Genomic DNA, 17,234 nt, shown 5'->3' on the forward strand with positions numbered 1-17,234 from the left:
TTGTAGCTATGATTTACCATTATCATCATCCTAAAACTTTAATTTGGTTATCACAATCACTTAATCTAAAAACCTAAATATATAAGTCTTAGTAGCACACGCTGCAATAAAGGCTCTCTGTCATAAATTCAGAGACTTGAGATTAGAAAAAAAAAAGGCAGGTAGACTCTACCATCTTCCAAATAAAGATGCGACTAGTTATGTTGGGCTCGTTAACCATTATTGTAGCTCATTATATGTACTCGATGCCCTTTTATCATATCATATGAATTCGACGCCCTCTCATCATATGTAAACAACTTTCATTGTTCACGCATAATGTGTCCATTGGTGGATTTTTTTTTTCCCATAGTTGCTATCGTGCATGGAGCCAAATATATGGTAAGATATTATCAAACCACTCGATAGAATGATCTGTTAGATCATGTCCTTAGTCATCACGATGCAATACATATCTTTCGGTTAAAAAAAACAACGTAGACGCACTATAATTTTCCATAAATTTTCTAGTTCTTACTCGATGAATGAGCTTTGTTTATTGAATTTTTGAGCGTTAGCCATGATTATAAATAAATTTGGACAATTTTATTTTTTCTATAAAAAAACACATTTATTTATGATTACTTTTGTGACAATGTTAACACAAAATTGAATGTCTTAAGACCAAATATAAAAAATAAAGAAAAATTATATGGACTAAGCCACTTGAAACGTAGAAATTGTAATCTAGCTAACGTTTCAGCTAAGTTTCAAATATAGCCACAATTGATGACGTGACTTTTATTAGTCATTTAACAATTTACATGTTTATCTTTTGTTTAAAAGTCGGCTGAAGATCTCGCCTGTTTATTTTGGTTTATTTATTACACACATAAATAAAAATTAACGAAAATTTATTGACGATTCACAAGTTCCTTATTTTAATCAATATTTAAGCGAGTTTCTTATATTATATTCATTAATGATTTTCCTTTTAAATATTCAAATTTGAATCCAAACGTGTAGTAAACCTGATGATGTTTGATGTTGTTGACTTTCTTATTAGTAGGACAAACGTTGGCTACTGTTTTGTTTTCACTCATTTAAACCACACAATGGTATATTCGATATTTCATAGTCGTAAGTTTAGTAAATGATTAGATTACAAAATTTACCAAACGTGGACTAGATCTTAAATACCACGTTTCAAAAAAGTTACGTTGCTTGTTTGCCCAAAAATAAAACACTTAATTTGATTACTTTCTTTCTTTCTTTTTTTTTTTCTTTTTTTTTATTTATTTTTATTTTTTATTATTTGTTTTTTTTTCCTAGTGGTTTCAAGAATACTAATAAAAGCCAATTCATGCCGTCACGAACGAATTACAAAAACATAAACATTAGTAAATAAATAAAATGAAAGAGAGGGAAACCCTAAAAGTTTGTGATATTCCCAAATAAATGATTAAGCATAACATTAGCTATGAACAGCATTAGAAATTCATGCAACTAAATTACTTCCCCCACCTCTTTTTTTTTTTTTTTTTTTTTAGTAGACACATATTAACAACCCCTTATTAACACTGGTTTTTTAGACTCTAGACCCAACTATGTACCCCTTTTTTTACTTCTTCCCTTCCCCTATTTACAAATGGACATGGATTTAGGTAAGATTAAATATGATCATCATCATCATCATCATCAAGGTGAATAGGTTAAGATGCTTGATCAAACGAAAATCTAATCGAAGCCTAAGTGAGATCGATCGGGACCCGCTCGGGTCTGCCTCTCTCGGCCCGGTTCGCACCCTCGGCGATCTCGACGCCGAGCTGGCCTTTGTCCGCGGCCCCGAAGGCGTAGAGCTTCCCCGACTCGGTGAGAGCGAACGTGTGGGCGTTCCAATAAATCGAGTTCGTCAGACTTATCTGAACCACTCGCTCGTTCACCTCCTTAAGCGAAGTCACGAGCTCCGGCGTCAACACGTTCGTGTGTCTCACTCCCTGAAATTACGTAATAAGAAAGAAAAAAAATGAGAAACGACCATAGAGATATGTATATTTCACATTTTACTATATACTTTGCTGGCTCTAAGTAATAATTTGCTAGATTGCTAGAGGGCCTAAATCATCAGCGCGCCGATGAGGTGATAGTGACCGAGCCAGGATTTTCAGCACGGGGGATAATTTGAATTTTTAGGGGATGTTTACAAAAGACATTGTTTCGGATGGGCAAAATATGAAAAAAATCATATAATTTCTGGGCGTATTAGAAAAAATAACAGGGAGCGCATATGCAGAACCACCAAATGTCTCGGTTTTGTTAAGGGAAAAAATCATATAATTTCTGGGATGTGTATGAAATAATTTATTTTGGAGGGGCAAATATGAAAAAATCATATAATTTAAGGTTAAAAGTGTAAAAAATCGTAAAAGTTAGGAGGTGATTTAAAAAACAGAAATGATCTTCATCAGCGGACCGCTGATGTGAGAGAATTGGTGGGCCCGCTCCTCTCTCACATCAGCGAGCCGCTGACTGCTGATGCTGATGTGTATCACTTCTCTTTAAAAAAAAAAAAAAAAAAAAAGAGAGACATGTATCTCCACCTAGCTCTGCCCCGATGACAATAATACAAGCGGGTCCCACTTGTATTCAAGATATTTACGAAACGACCCCAAAAAATAGAAAAAAATAACGAAGAGAGCGACAGACCTCTGCGCCTGCGGCGGCGGCGTTGCCGTCGTTGTTGTTATGGCCAAGGCTGGCGGACTCGCCGCAGCCGAAGGAGTAGACGTCGCCGGAGTCGGAGACGACGAAGGTGGTGTAGTCTCCGGTGGCGACGTGGACGGCGTTGACTCCGGCGAGGGCTTGGACGACTTTGGGGGCGGACTCGCAGTCCTCGTTTCCGTGGCCGAGGCATCCGTAGCGGCCCCACCCCCACGTGCATACCCTCCCGTCCCGCCCCACGACGGCCGCATGCCACGCCCCCGCCGCCACCACCCTCGGCTGCAGCCTCAGCTGCCCGAACTGCTCGATCAGCCGCGGAGACTTCTCGTCCGTCCGACACCCGTGACCCAGCTTGCCTCCCAGCCCGCACCCGACCGAGTAAACCGACCTAAACGGGTAAATCGTTATTATCACGGGAATTCTGGTCATCTGGTCAATTTCAAATTTGATTTTAAGGAATTTTTGCCAATGTTTCGTTTATTTTAGTAAATTAGTCATTTAACGCAATTTACTAACTATGGACAATCGTGTAAAATAGTATCTGATTAATGAGGCCACGTCATCAAATGTGGCTAGATTTTTAAAATATTTAGAGCATTGGCTAGACTGCAAATCCAACGTTTCATGTGGGCTAGTCCGTGAGATTTTTCTATTATTATTGTTATGCTCGCGACTAACTTAGCAGATAAGTTGTTATTTCGTAATGTCTATGGTGTGATAATAATTAGTAGGTTTTTTATGATTAGTGTAATTTGATCGAAAAAATAATCGCTTATCTATTAATTTTTTTTTTTTTTTTTTTTACTTTTTAATGAAATCTATCACCTAGCCAAAGAAAATTATAGGAACTGATATTTTTTGGATGAATTAAAATATAAACGAAACGAAATACGATGGCTGATACCGGACTTTGAAGAGGGTTCAGTGCTCTCTCAAAATAGGAATTTCTCCTCCACTCTAGTCACTTTAGTGTCTACTAATTTTCCTATCTTTATTTACTAATCATTATGATTCTTCAATATATACACTAAATAATAAAAAAAAAACAACAATACTCGAGATCGATAGACTCACATTCCGGTGGGCTGACACGCGAGAGCGAGAAGGTAGCAATATCCGGCGGCGATCTGAACCACCGGAACGTTCTCGAGGGCCCCGGAGAGAAGCCGAGGCTCCACGTCAGCGGGCTCGGTCTGGTGGCCGAGCCTGCCGTCGTCGTCGCGGCCCCAAGAGAAGGTGTAGACCCGGCCTTCCCTTGACAGCACCGCCGTGAAGAAGTTTCCGATCGCGGCTTGGACCACAAACACGCCCTTCAGAGACTCCACGAGCCGCGGAGTCTTCACGACCGGCTTGGCTCCTCCGCCGTTGCCGCCGAACTCGGTCTCGCCGAACGAGTCCTTTCCGAGAACGAAGACTTGACCCGCGTCGCTGATCAGGATCGTCCTCCCCGCCCCCGCCGTCGCCTGGATTATCCTAATCCCGTCCAGAGACCTTTCACCCACAATACAATTTCCCGATGATGAGACTTTTTTTTTTTTTAATAAATAGATACAATGGTCAATATTGGACACTAAGAGACTTGAGTATTTTTTATTTTTACATGTTTTTTTTAATATTTAAAAAAAAATACAAATTAGGCCCCCGGATTATTTGCTTTTACATATTAGCCCTCTGTCTATAGCAAGTCTATAGAAAATTAAACCCCTAACTATCTACTTCTTATTATCATAATATTCTCAATGTCTAAATTCCTAACCTCTTCTTTTATTGGAAAATGACTTTTATTTTTATTGTATTTATTCAAAAATTTACTATGCATCAAGTACAAGGCACACATAAATTGGGGGAAAAAGATAAATATTTAAAGAACTTTTACTTAATTACTTATTATTCTTCGAAATCGACTATGCATCAAGTACTAGCAAAAAGCCAAACCTGATTTTCCGTGGCCGCGACTCCTCGTCGGTGTTGCCGTGGCCGAGCTGGCCAGAGCTGTTGGACCCGAACGAATAAACTTCCCCTTTGGAAGTCACGGCGACGCTGTGGCCGGGGCCCGCGATGGCCTGAGACCTCTCTCTCCTCGAGCAAGCCTCGCCGGCCATCAGAAACCGAAGGACGAGCTTCCACGAGCCACCGCAACGCCGCCTCAGCTCCGACCGCTCCTCCGAGCCCATCGGCTTGAATATCGCCCTCTTCTCGCACATGTCCAGCGCCGCCAGCTCCGGCAGCGACAGCTGGCAGTCCGGCTCGTAGTTCGCCCGCTGCCTGAAGAACCAACATGTCGCCTGCGCACCCGAAAAAAAAAAAAAAACCCGGATCAGCATTGGTCCCGATTCGAATAAAGTTTCGATCTTTTTATGAATTAAGAAAAAATAATGAAGACTGGCCTCGAGATTTGCGAGGTCTTGGGGGTCCAAGTTTCGGGTTGAGAGGACGTGGAGGACTATCGAGGGGTTGGTGGCCAAAGGGAAGTCTCCGGGATCAGAGTCGCCAAAGCAATGGCGTTGCCTTCTCTCGAAACCTATCGTGGTTGCGTTTGTGTTTGTGTTGGCGGCGGCGATGATTGGCTGTTCGGGTATGTTAAGGAATTGAATGGTCGAGGTATCGCTCGCCGTGGCGTCCATGGGAGTTTTGAAGCGAAAGAAAGCTTCTTTTTTCTTTTCTGAATTTTTTGTTTTGGTTTGGTTTGGTTCGGTTCTGGTTTTTCCTAAATTATGAAAAAAAAAGAAAAAAAGAAAAAAAGAGAATGAATTACTCCCGAGTTTTGTTCTGTCTTCAATGACACCCAAAGTTTAAATGTACCTTTGGAAACTACGTTAGGAATTCAACAGACTTCAAGGTAATGAAAAACCTACATAATGAAAAGAGGGGAAACAAAAAAAAAAAGCCTAACATCATAGGAAGCAAGAGAAGGAAAAAATAAATAGTGCATTCATGTTGTTTTTGTATATATTCACATGTACTGATTAACAGCTTTTGCTTCAGTGTCTCTTGAAAATGTTGGAACCAAAATCCTGTTACATATAAATAAGTAAGATTAAGTACAACCACCTTAGTCTAAATAAAACTAAAATGTTTTATGAGAAACAATGAAAATGAGCAATATAAAAATCAATAAACTCAGATCAGAACTGTTTATGCACGAAAGAGAGGAAGAAAAAAAAAGATAAAGGAAGCTTTGATGAGAAGAAATACTAGTCTTCTATTGATGGATATTCCACAACAAAAGACAACCACTCAAAAAGGAAAGAATTTTGGTATTAGAGGAAGTTTATGTTCACACAAAATCCATTGCAACAGAAATAAGGGTTAGATTTGAAGAGATCGGAGTTTCAATTAACACATGCAAAATCACTATCCAGACAACATTTAGACAGAGGATTGTTTGTGATCAAGCTTTTGGCAACAAGGATTGACCCCAAAAGAAAAAGAAAAAAAAAAGTTTACTTTTGGTATACCCAAGTTGAGAAATTATCAGGCAAACAATCAGCAAGTTAGTATACTCCGATCAGGTAAGAAACGGAAATAAAAATTATACCTAAAAAAAAAAAAAGATTTTCAATATTTACATTATGATCATCACCGATCAACACTCAAAAACACAAAATTCGGAAAAAGAGTATTACATCTCAGAGAATCCCACGATTCCTCAATATCCATCCGAATTCCGTCTGCAAAAAATTTCACTTTAATTTATTTTTTATTCATAAGAAAGAAAAAAAAAAGGAGAAAAAAATAACATTGATCAAACTTAAGAGCAAGCAAAAGGACAGAGGGTTTGTGAGATGAGATGGTACCCCAAAAGGGTCATCAAAGATCGAGACTTTTTTGGATATTTCTCAATGGTTTTGATAGAGAGCGAAGAAAGAGAATCTGTTGTTTCTTTTCAAGTGAATGAATGAATGAACGAACCAGAGGGAGAAGAAACAGTTTTTATTTCTTAATTCTTTTTTTTTTAATGAATATTTATTTTCTTATATGGGAGGTGACACAACACAACCTCTTCTATCTCTATACGTTTTATAAAAGCGATGAGGTGTCTGTCTATCTTCCCTGTGGGACTATTTTTTGGGTGGTGAATGAGAGAGAGCATATGCTTAACTCTTTGCTCATTTTATTCATCTAGTAAAAAAAAAAAAAAAAATCATTTAGTTTTTATATATTTATGTATTGCATTATGCATACAAATATATATTGTACACGGTAATTTTTCACCATGGTAACTTGGTCTTCACTTCATTTTATGGTTTAACGAAATATGAGGTTTTTATTCCTTGTAATGAGGATAAGAGTGAAAAAACAGTCGTGAGACTCACATTCATCACCCTTCAAAAACCTATTTTTTAGAAAGAAAGACAAAATGTGCTAGTTAGCGCGCCTCGGCGCTCACTCCTCAAATTAAAAATTAGATTTGAGTCGTTACGAAAGTATAAAAAAAATTATTTTCAAAGGATTTTGTTGTTACAAAATCTTGTCTACTTCGATCTCAAATTTGCCATCACATATCATTGATATGATTAATTTGGGGACAATTAGCTCAACATGTAATAAGAAATCAAAATTTGATCGATCTTTTTAGCAATTTGATATATTTTATGTATGAAAGTTGTATTGTAAATGATCTCGCTCGGTTAATTTGATACACATATTCTATCGATGGAGGAATTTCCTTGAAAAAAAATGAGATATTCAGAATACATCTTTATCACGTAGAAGAAAACTTATCTAAGTTTTCTTGAACACAATCGGAGAATGACATAGTCATATCTAGAACTTTTGCCTTTTCCATGCGATAACACTGCATAGTCTGATGTCGTGTACGCCCTCCGGTACAACCTTGCACATCGGGCTCTCGCCCTTGATCCTCATGTGCCTTAGACCTTTGGCCTCGGCCCGAATCTTTTTCTTGGACCCTTTAACTTGGCCCCAAATGTTCATTCACAAATCGTCCCTCCTTGGCCTCAGGCCCATCGATTTGGCACTTGCCCTTCGATCTCGGTTTTGGCCCCTTCGGCTCGACATCTCAATCATGGACTTTTGGTCTCGATTTGTCCCTACAGAATCTCAATCCCCTTAAATCGGCCCAAACCTTCAGCCTTAATATGTCCCTCCTCACGCTCAGCCCCATTGGCTCGACCCTGGATCTTTATTCTTGGCCTCGACTTGGAACCAAACCTTTAACATCGGCCCTGACTTGGTCGACTTGTCCCCTAAATCCCATACATTTCATAGACTTTCTGATCTTCTGTCGCATCGTCTCACTTAGCCTCATAGGCTCATTTAGCCCTCATGGTCCTCTTGATCAATCTATGAATGCCAGGTCCTTCTCAAGAAAAATAGGTAAGATTTTTGAACCTCTCTCTCTCTCTCTCCCTCTCTCTCTCTATATATATATATATATATATATATATATATATATATATATATATGAATACAATTAGGACCTATAGCCCCTTTTCAAAAAAGTTCATCCGACTTGCTTTATCGGGAAGATAAAAAACTTGCTTTCTTGTGGGAATACAAGGTCCGACTTTGAGGATAATACCAATTTTTTAGCTAACGTGCGATTCGAGGTCCGGCTTAGATTAACTACGTCGACTCTTGAGTGTTGATCCAAAAATCAAAATTAACATATAAAGAATGAACTCAAATACTTATTTAGATACTTTTCTATAACTTTTTTTTAATATGATCACCCTATGACCCCATTGATCTAAACCAATGTATCAATTTAAATCTAATTTACTTGCTATTAGATTCAGTTAATTCAGACGAACGTTTTCCCTTGAATTTAAGGGTTTTCAGCATGATGTTTGTTTCTCAAGAATATACATTTTCATGCATGAAACAAAATCAGAAATATGGTCTAGTAATGTCAATAAGTAATTGAGCAACAAAGTATTAGTTTGTCGTTCAATCAAACACTAGAAAATGCACAACTCAAATTACAACGAGTAATGTGGGGAAATTATAATATGAAAAAAGTGTAATGATCAATCAAACCAAGCTGTAAGATGGTCCAAATATTTAAACCCGGCAAAAGCTAGCACGAGTAGGATCCGATGCAACTGTTCTTTTTCTTACTTGCTTTGCTAGCAATATTTTTCTTGGAAAAATCAAGAAAATAGTGTTTATTGTCGTGTAACATTTTTAAAATAGCGGCTATTTTAAATCAATTAAAAATAGCGGTTTTGTAAATCTGTAAATAGTTATTTTCTTTATAAATGAAATTGTAAACCATACATAAAGTTAAATAGAGTTAAAAAAAAACAGTAAATAAATCAGAAAAGAAATTGTCAACATCAAGAAATCTTACTATTTATAAAATTTAAAAATGCTATTTTTGCAGTAAAAAAATTGAAGTACACTACTCTTACAATGTAATAAAACGGCTACCAAAAGTAATTACCACATTTTTCTTCTCTATACAATTTTAAAAAAAAAATGAGCTAATATAATGGTCTATAATTGTCTGTCCTAAGCCCACGTTAATCTCGCTTTCTTTGCTTTGCACCTCTTATTAAAATTATTGATTATACACGGTACCCACTTTTTCAAGATCTCGAGTTTATAAGAAAATTTAAGTGACAGTGTTATTTCGACTTGTTAAAATTTTGAATGAATAACGAGTTCCCACTTTACTTCGCACATAGCAAATTGTCCTTGTTTTAGACTATTTCAGGAGCTCACATTCTTGTTATCTCTTTCATCCAATTAAGGCCTTTTTGTTATCAATTGGGCTAAAATTAAACATGTAACACAACTCCATGAACAGCTTTTTGAGTCCATTAAATTCAGAATCGACTGAAGAAGCAAATTGAAACGAGGTACACAGCTCAAAGGAGAAAATATAATTCAACCTTTTGAATATTTATCAAAAGGGTAAGTTTTATAGGAAAGAAAAAAGCTCTTAATAATCACAACGAAAAGAGTCAAGACCCAACAAACAAGTATATATAACAACATTAATACCTTTAAATTATGTTTATTAAAGAAACCCCAAAAAGACTCGTGATTACCTGATGTATGGTAATAAAAGGATTAGCACTAATTAGAACTTTAGTTAAGTCAATAATACGAAGGAAAAGAGAGAGAGAGAGAGAGAGAGAGAGAGAGAGAGATTTTTACATGCTTTTGTCCCTTAATTGGAGAGAGTATATATATATTTGTGGTATCGCTGAACGAAATACCAATCCGATGATTCGTTAAATAAATAAATAAAAGAAAGAAAAAAAAAAAAAAACAAGATGTTCATGAGTTACAATATATGCAAGTAGAATAATTCTCGAATCTTTCTCTATCTATATCAAATATGTCTATAAAATTCTACAATAATTACCAATCCAATGATAAGCTTTCATTTAAAATGCATGCAATTGCTATAAATGTAATTCAATATAACACAATTATATGTACTCATAATGAAGAAGAGTAAAACATTAAGCTTAAGGTTGAGTCTAGATCTCTCTTTTCCTCTCTAGCCTTGTATACCATACACTACTTGACGTTGACAATCAACATTTACTATTATATTGTCCATAATAATTGGACACCAATTTAATAATTAAGCACCCTCTAAGCTGATAAGTGACATAAGTCCTAAGACTTATTTGACGCACCATCTCAACCGTCGATTTCATCAGAATCGTATCATTCTAAGCTTCACCAATCAAACTCGCTATTATAACTGTTCATTTGAATTAAGGAAAAATGGATAAATTAGCGTTTGATAACCCATCTGTATAACAAATAATATAAGATAGTTTATTTATTATTCAGCTTTATTTTATGTTTCCATTGATATTTTATTCATTATGTATCTTGATGATAAGTGCTCACGTGTACGGCAAGGCAGCAAACTCATACTTTCATACGCATCTGGACAGAAAACTTTTCTAATTCGACTGTGGATTTTTTTTTTTTTTTTTTTTTTTTTTTTTCTAACCCATCGTAAACACCTTAAAATTCTTAATTTGGTGGGGCATGCGAAGTTAATTAGGTAATGTAGTTAGATTTTTCTTTAGTTTAAAATAAATTTTGCTAATATGTGGATATTCATAAGCTACACCGAAGTTAACGTTTGTTGATATAATATTACTGTACTTTGTGGAATAATTAGGCAGTAATCCAATAATCACATTTTTTTTTAAAAAAAAAACAAAAATTTTATTTTTTTAAAAAAAATAACCTACCAACTATTTTTATTAATTTAATTTACTTTGATCGATCGGAACGATTTTGTTGATAAGATAAAATTTTGACTAAAAACTTTAAAAAAAAAATTATTAGTGGCAACAAATTCTTCTCAAGAATTTATCGATGTTATCTTATTTAAAAAACCTTTTTCTAGAATACCCCACTTATTCTTACGCGAATATGTCATTTGTGTTATTATTTAAAGTTTTATTTGACTTTTTATTTTTGGCTTCATTTAAAATAAAATAAAAATCGTCAAAAAAGTAAAATACACAAAAAAAATGCAAAAAAAAAAAATCAAAATAAAAAAATTTAAGTTAAAAAATTACCATATAAGTTATTTGTCAAATGTCCCCTATAATCATTCAACTTTGTTTCAGCCCTTTTTGAACATTACCTGACCATTTAAGAAACTACGAATTTTAGAAGCAACAAAATATTACTCGCTTTTTATTTATTATTTTCCTCTTTGTGGTATTGCTATTTGCCACCACTCTCAAGTTTCTACAAGGAGAGACTATTTTAAGCTGAAATGCCGTCATGTTGTTCAAATCATCTAAACTTAAAACGCAAAACAAAATTTATTTTTAAAAAGAAAAAAAATTCACTTTTCAAATTGATGCAGCTATATAGTATGGTTCCAAAATATTCCGGGCGCCGATTGCTACTACACTACAAGAGGTTATCGCGAGCGAAACTCAGCCCCGATACAAAATCAGTGTAAACCGAGTGGGAATTTGCTCAGAGCCTCTCAATATCTCACTTTGTTGATATTGCTGATAATGCTTTTTTTTATCACCTTTGTTTGTTCGCGTTCCTCGGGCCTAAAGATCAATCTTCTTCGGAAGGTTCTGTATCTCTAGCGACCGAGGAGGTGTGTACTTCAACTTCCTCCTGAAATATCATGATCGTTTCACGGTATAGAGTTTGAGAACGGAGTTTCAAACACATAACCGGAATAAAAATATCTATGTATTCGACTAAATTTCTGCAACTATTATTACCTTTCCCGGGTGTTCATGCAATTTCTCTGATTCTCTCTCGTCAACCTTCAAACTAGTCGGAGCTATATTATCTATCGTCTGAAATGTTGATGGCGTGTTATTCTCGTTTTTTGTGAAGTCCGATCGAGAGGTATTACCGTTCACACTACCGGAGGGACTGTGATTGTTGTCCTTGGATGTACCAACTTGAATATTTTCGACTACAGAGTCGGTTTCTTCGTTCTTTTCGGCTAATTTGGCCGATGCTTCCTCGGCTTTCCTTTTTTCTTCTTCTCTTTGTCGTCTTTTCCTTTCTTCTTCAGCCTTCAGTTGTCTAAATCTGAGATCAACATTTGGGAGGTTTAAGAGTCTTGAAACATTTGGCATTTTAGAATAAATAGTTCCTGAACTATTATAATTTAGCCCCTATACTATTTTTTTGTAACAAAATGATCCTCAAACCATTGATTTTGTTGCACTTTAGTCCTTACCTATTTAAAACAATTGATGAAACTCAACACCTAAACAACAAAAACATACTTACAAATTTAAGATATAACAGAAACTAAGTAAATTATATTCTGACCCATAATAACTAAGTAAAAGTTAAAAACAATTTTGATTTTTAGTAACATGTTATTTGAGTGACACTTTTCAAAATTATGATGAAGTTGCTTAGGTGTTTGAATTTCATAAAATAGATTAGAAAACGACTAAAAGCAACAAAATTAAAGTTTGAGGGCCATTTTGCCCCAAAAAAAATGGCTTAGGGACTAGAATGTCACTCGCATAATAATTCAGGAACTATTTGTGTTTAACAAGCCTTAACATTTTAATAGAGGGAGAGAGGCTTAATATGAAAAACTGTTTTTACCTTTCACCAGGTCGTGGACCTTGTGCCGTCGACACTTCTTCTTTCGGGCTATCCTTTTGGGTCAAAGTTAGCTCGGAGATGATTTTTTGAACCTCGGGTTTGTCTTCTTTCACCAAATCAGATGTGAACTGACTTACCGGAGGAGCTGGAACTTTTGCACCCCCTAACTTTTGAAGCCATACTTGCTGTGCTGTGCTCAATAGATTATTCGTTAACCTACAAAAGAATATATATCGTGATAAAGTATGTAAGCTAACTGATTCATTGACATGAAATATACAATACAGAATTTCTTAGAAAAAATTTAAAAAAATATATATATCAGACACTGCTCACCAATAAAGGCTTAAGCCAGAAGGAACTGAGAGAGCAAAGTAACCGATCATCAAAGGCAAGAGCTTTGTGATCAATTGCGAATTCTTCATGTTTGGATCGTTACTCTGAAAATTAAAGCACGTGTTATGTTAGAAGTTTATTTATGTCGGAAACTATAAAGGCCGGCAAAAAAAAAATGGTTAATCAGATAAAGCGAGAAAGCCGCAAAATTACGCCAATATTAAAGATATTTCTTAGTAGGTTATAAAAACAAGAATACAGTTATGCACTGGCTGATTGGGGCTAGGATATCACTGACCTGCGCTGATTGCATAATTTGTACAGAAATGTACTGTGAGACGATGAGCAAAGTGGGCAATACGAGATAAGCCAAAGTATCCGACCATCCCAGCGGTGGATGACCATCCTTAAAAAAAAAATGATTATGGGTCGTATCAATCATAATTAACATACTATCAGCATAATCATGTAAAGAGTATTCGATCTTTCTGAGGCACTTACTACAAAAGGGTAAAGCCAAGAGATTCCACTGCCCTTTTGTTGAGCCAAAATCGTGGTCGGACCCGACAAGGAGGGTATCCAGAAGAAGCCTTCCGTGAGGAGTCCCTTGTATTTTCACCCGAGAAAGGAAAAAAAAAATTACTCAATTAGGTTTTAGCATGGCTTTTATATTTTAATTGAATCACACAAGCATTGAACAAAAGCTACCTCGTTAGCCGCGTTCGAAAGAGCTCTGTATAAGCCGATCCAGACTGGTATCGTGGCGAGTGTTGGCAAACATCCTGGCACGGAAACAAAGCATTCAAAAATGTCGAAACAAAGAGAACTTTTATTTATTTATTTATTATAATTAAAAGGGTGCAGTGGCTATCTAGCCATATGAAACGTTATAAATTTTGAAATAGCCAACGTTTTGTTAATTTTTTATAAATAGCCACGTAAATCTATTTACGCTATCAAAATAACCAAAAATACAGAGTAAATTTCTAGTAAATATAGCTATTCACGAAACATTTACAGAAGTTTTTGGCTATTTACGAAAAATTTACAAAACGTTGGCTAAAACACAAACGCTTATGTTTATGTGGCTTATATCGCTAAGTTTTAGTTATTAAAAATCAGTCGGTTCAATAACTTTTCTATGTTTATATACCTGCAAGCGGATTTATGCCGGCTACTTTATACAACCGAGCCGTTTCAAGTTGAATCCGCTCCTGCGAGTTAGGGAAGAAAAAAAAACATCGATATGAGCTCACCAATCAAACGGTTGGAAAAATGTGCTTTTGGCCAAACATGCTTTGGAAAGAAGTCGCGTAAAGAAAACATATTCTTTGGCTTGTCAACTCACTTGGTCTCCGGCGAAACGTTGCTGAATCGCCTTTAATTGAGGCTGCAAGGACTTCATTGCCATGGTAGATTCGACCTGCGAAAACAATCGTCGATTTTCAAAGGTAAAAAAAGCTACATTCTTTTTTGTGGAAAACCAGGTAATTTAATGGCGATTGAACGGAGCTTTAACACACAGAATTACCTGCTTTTTCGTCAGCGGAAAGGTCGCGGCTTTGACAAGAACAGTGAGAAGTATTATAGCGAAGCCATAGGCGTAAGGTACGTGAAGAGTAGTGAGTCCACCTTTCAAAACCTAAATCACAAAAAAAAGAAAAAAGAGTTCAATTCGCTGAAAAACCCTAAAACTCAATCCAATCCGAAATTGAAAAAAAAAAAAGTACCTTGAGAATGCTCTCCATGTAATTGGCGATTCCAGAGAACCAATCGTCGCTCTGTTTCACGGCCTCCGCCGGAGAAGAAGAAGAAGAAGACGACGAGGAAGCCACGGCGGCGTCGGCGACGGTGTAGAGAAAACCCTCGGCGCGGCCGAGAATGTCGCGAAGAGCTCCGGCGGAGAGTTCGGCCTCCGGTCCGAAGTCGAACATCGCCTGGGCGACGATGTGGCCGCGGAGGGAGGGTTTGGCGGGAAAGCGAGCGATGGTTCGCCGGAGAGGGGTTAGGGTTTGGCCGGAGAAGGGAGACAAGGCCAGGCTTGGCCTGTGAGTCAATAAAGTCGTCATTTTTCAAAATAGAAGAAATGATATTCTGACAAAAAAAAAAAAAACGATTGAGAGATTATAGTATGACTGTTTGAAGAAGACTGTGTTTTCCTTGTTTTACGTGTCTCTTTGCTTTTGACGTTTTTATAGTTTTGATTTTGAAGAAGAAGAAGAAGAAGAAGATGGTATGGGAAATGAAAAGTGACGGTGGCGATATAGTGATAAATTTGTGCCGAGTTTTTCTCTATCGAATAATGGGATTGGAATTTGGATTAAAATTGAAAGAAAATGAAAATCAGATATATATATATGAGTTGTGTGATGACTTATGACGGATGTGTGTAAGAAAGCGTAGAGACGTTTCCAATAGAGGGAAAGAAAAGAAAATCGGCAGACAAACAACTAATTTATTTTCCACAAAACGCTTTCAATTAGTATTTTTTTTTTTTTTTTACAAATAGCAAAGCTTACTAAATAGTAAATATTTATTTTAGTGATTATAATTTAACAATAGTGTTTAAGTTATGAGATTAATATGTCTGAAAGTTTAAAATTTGATACGTATTTAACTACTAGAGTGGAGTTGAGTCTGATTATTTTTTATTTATTTATTAAATTCTGTAATTTTTGTGTTCGAAATGAATGTTGGGCTTAAGTAGATCGTTTGGTTCAAGCCCCACTACCTACCTTCAGTTCAGCCCAACCAGCTCAAGACAGTCAATTTATAGCCCAAAACTAGTATTGGAGTTATTTGGAAATGACCCTTGAAAAATATGCAAATAGGATTAGTCCATACCATAGATAATAAGAATCTACGGTACTTAAACTGCTATCCAGAGTCTGCCACCTGGCACTATCTTTGCGCGACACGTGGCGAAATCCCTGGGTAACACGTGGCTCTATTTTGGTCAACACTTTTCCGACCTTCTATCTTCTCTACTTGATTTTCTTCTCATATCTTCTCGATTTTCTTCTCCCACTCTCCATCTTGCTCTCTCTCAGCTCAGCGTTGAAGCCACCTCCGAACCGACCCCCACCGTCCTCTGACCGGTAAGTTTATCCCTCCATCTTTCTTACTTTCTCTGTCTTCATCACTCTCTTTCTCTCACTGTTGAGTATGTGTGTGTATGTGTGTGTGTGTATGTTCGTGTATGTGTGTATGTCGATGTGATGTGTCTTCTCTTCTCTTCTATTTCAGTGTGTGCATATTTGTTTAGTGTCATTTTTTCTGTATGATTTAGTGTTAGATTTTAGATTCATCAATGTGTGTTGTGTTTAATTTTTTTTTTAATTCTTTTCAGGCTAACCTGGGCGTTGCCGTCCCTTTGATGCTCTAGCCTCTGCTGTCCGTAAGTTGTTGTGTATATGTGCCATTGGTTTTTATGTGCTGAACTGGGATTATGTATTGAATTGTGTATTGTGACACTCTAATTTTTCAGAGGTGCAGGCATTTTGAGATTGGTGGAGACAAGAAAGGGAAGGGAACACATCTTTGTTCCAAGTGCACAAGGTTTTTGTAAGTCTTAAAAAAAATCTCATACAGAAAACTGTTTACTTTTTTAATCTCTCTGAATGTCATATTTGTATATGACCCTGTTAGCTTTTAAGCTTTTTTCGCAGCCATGACTATCTATCTTTTTCTTGGTTCAGCATTTTAAATGGAATTGAAACTGCTATTTTCATAGCTAAAATGCCTTTGATCTTCATAACTTGCTCTGAAAAACATACTAGAGAAGTCTGAGTTATATTTAAAAATAGCTACAATAAGTTACTGTCAATAATAACTGTGCCTATGGGCTAATTATACTTAAAAGTATTGCCTTGCCTATACTGCATAATACTCTGAGTTATATTTTTTCTCACTCCCCCACTGTAATTTTGAGATTCGGAATTTATCCATACCATAGATCTGCAACACATTTATTTATTTTATCTTAAATTTTTGCTCACAGACATAGTATCGAGTACATGGCGGGCTGTTATTTTTTCGTTGTTTCTTGTTGTTGGTTTATTTATATGTGGGTTAGTATTATCGATTTTGAACTTATAGCTTACTGATGCCTTCTTGTTCTTTTTTGCAGATGATCTTGTTGGCCT

General features: G+C 36.3%; 2 protein-coding genes across 9 annotated transcripts; both read right to left on the reverse strand.

Moving 5' to 3' along the window:
- Window positions 1-1,366: 1,366 nt before the first annotated feature.
- LOC149403444 (Regulator of chromosome condensation (RCC1) family protein) lies at window positions 1,367-6,705 on the reverse strand. Of its 8 annotated transcripts, none has more exons than XM_089609067.1 (9): window positions 6,525-6,705; window positions 6,327-6,371; window positions 5,658-5,714; window positions 5,503-5,551; window positions 5,088-5,407; window positions 4,636-4,985; window positions 3,775-4,191; window positions 2,686-3,088; window positions 1,367-1,976 (listed from the first exon to the last, which is right to left on the reverse strand). In XM_089609067.1, the coding sequence occupies exons 5-9, from the start codon at window positions 5,322-5,324 to the stop codon at window positions 1,728-1,730; spliced, it is 1,656 nt and encodes a 551-aa protein (XP_089465193.1). In that variant the 5' UTR covers window positions 5,325-5,407; window positions 5,503-5,551; window positions 5,658-5,714; window positions 6,327-6,371; window positions 6,525-6,705; the 3' UTR covers window positions 1,367-1,727. The 8 variants fall into 8 exon arrangements, with proteins under 8 accessions (XP_089465193.1, XP_089465190.1, XP_089465192.1 ...); XM_089609064.1 differs by having other exon boundaries at window positions 6,498-6,705; XM_089609066.1 differs by having other exon boundaries at window positions 5,658-6,238; window positions 6,498-6,705.
- Window positions 6,706-11,295: 4,590 nt separating this feature from the next.
- LOC149403445 (ALBINO3-like protein 1, chloroplastic) lies at window positions 11,296-15,538 on the reverse strand. The gene is made up of 11 exons (XM_089609516.1): window positions 14,820-15,538; window positions 14,621-14,731; window positions 14,438-14,512; window positions 14,243-14,303; window positions 13,798-13,871; window positions 13,591-13,695; window positions 13,388-13,495; window positions 13,090-13,193; window positions 12,754-12,969; window positions 11,901-12,219; window positions 11,296-11,790 (listed from the first exon to the last, which is right to left on the reverse strand). The coding sequence occupies exons 1-11, from the start codon at window positions 15,156-15,158 to the stop codon at window positions 11,728-11,730; spliced, it is 1,575 nt and encodes a 524-aa protein (XP_089465642.1). The 5' UTR covers window positions 15,159-15,538; the 3' UTR covers window positions 11,296-11,727.
- Between the last annotated feature and the right edge of the window lie 1,696 nt (window positions 15,539-17,234).

This window comes from Urtica dioica, chromosome 3, assembly GCF_054948205.1.
Source record: "Urtica dioica subsp. dioica isolate 48M chromosome 3, U.dioica_male_clone48M_v1_H2, whole genome shotgun sequence".
In the NCBI taxonomy this organism is placed as follows: domain Eukaryota; kingdom Viridiplantae; phylum Streptophyta; class Magnoliopsida; order Rosales; family Urticaceae; genus Urtica; species Urtica dioica.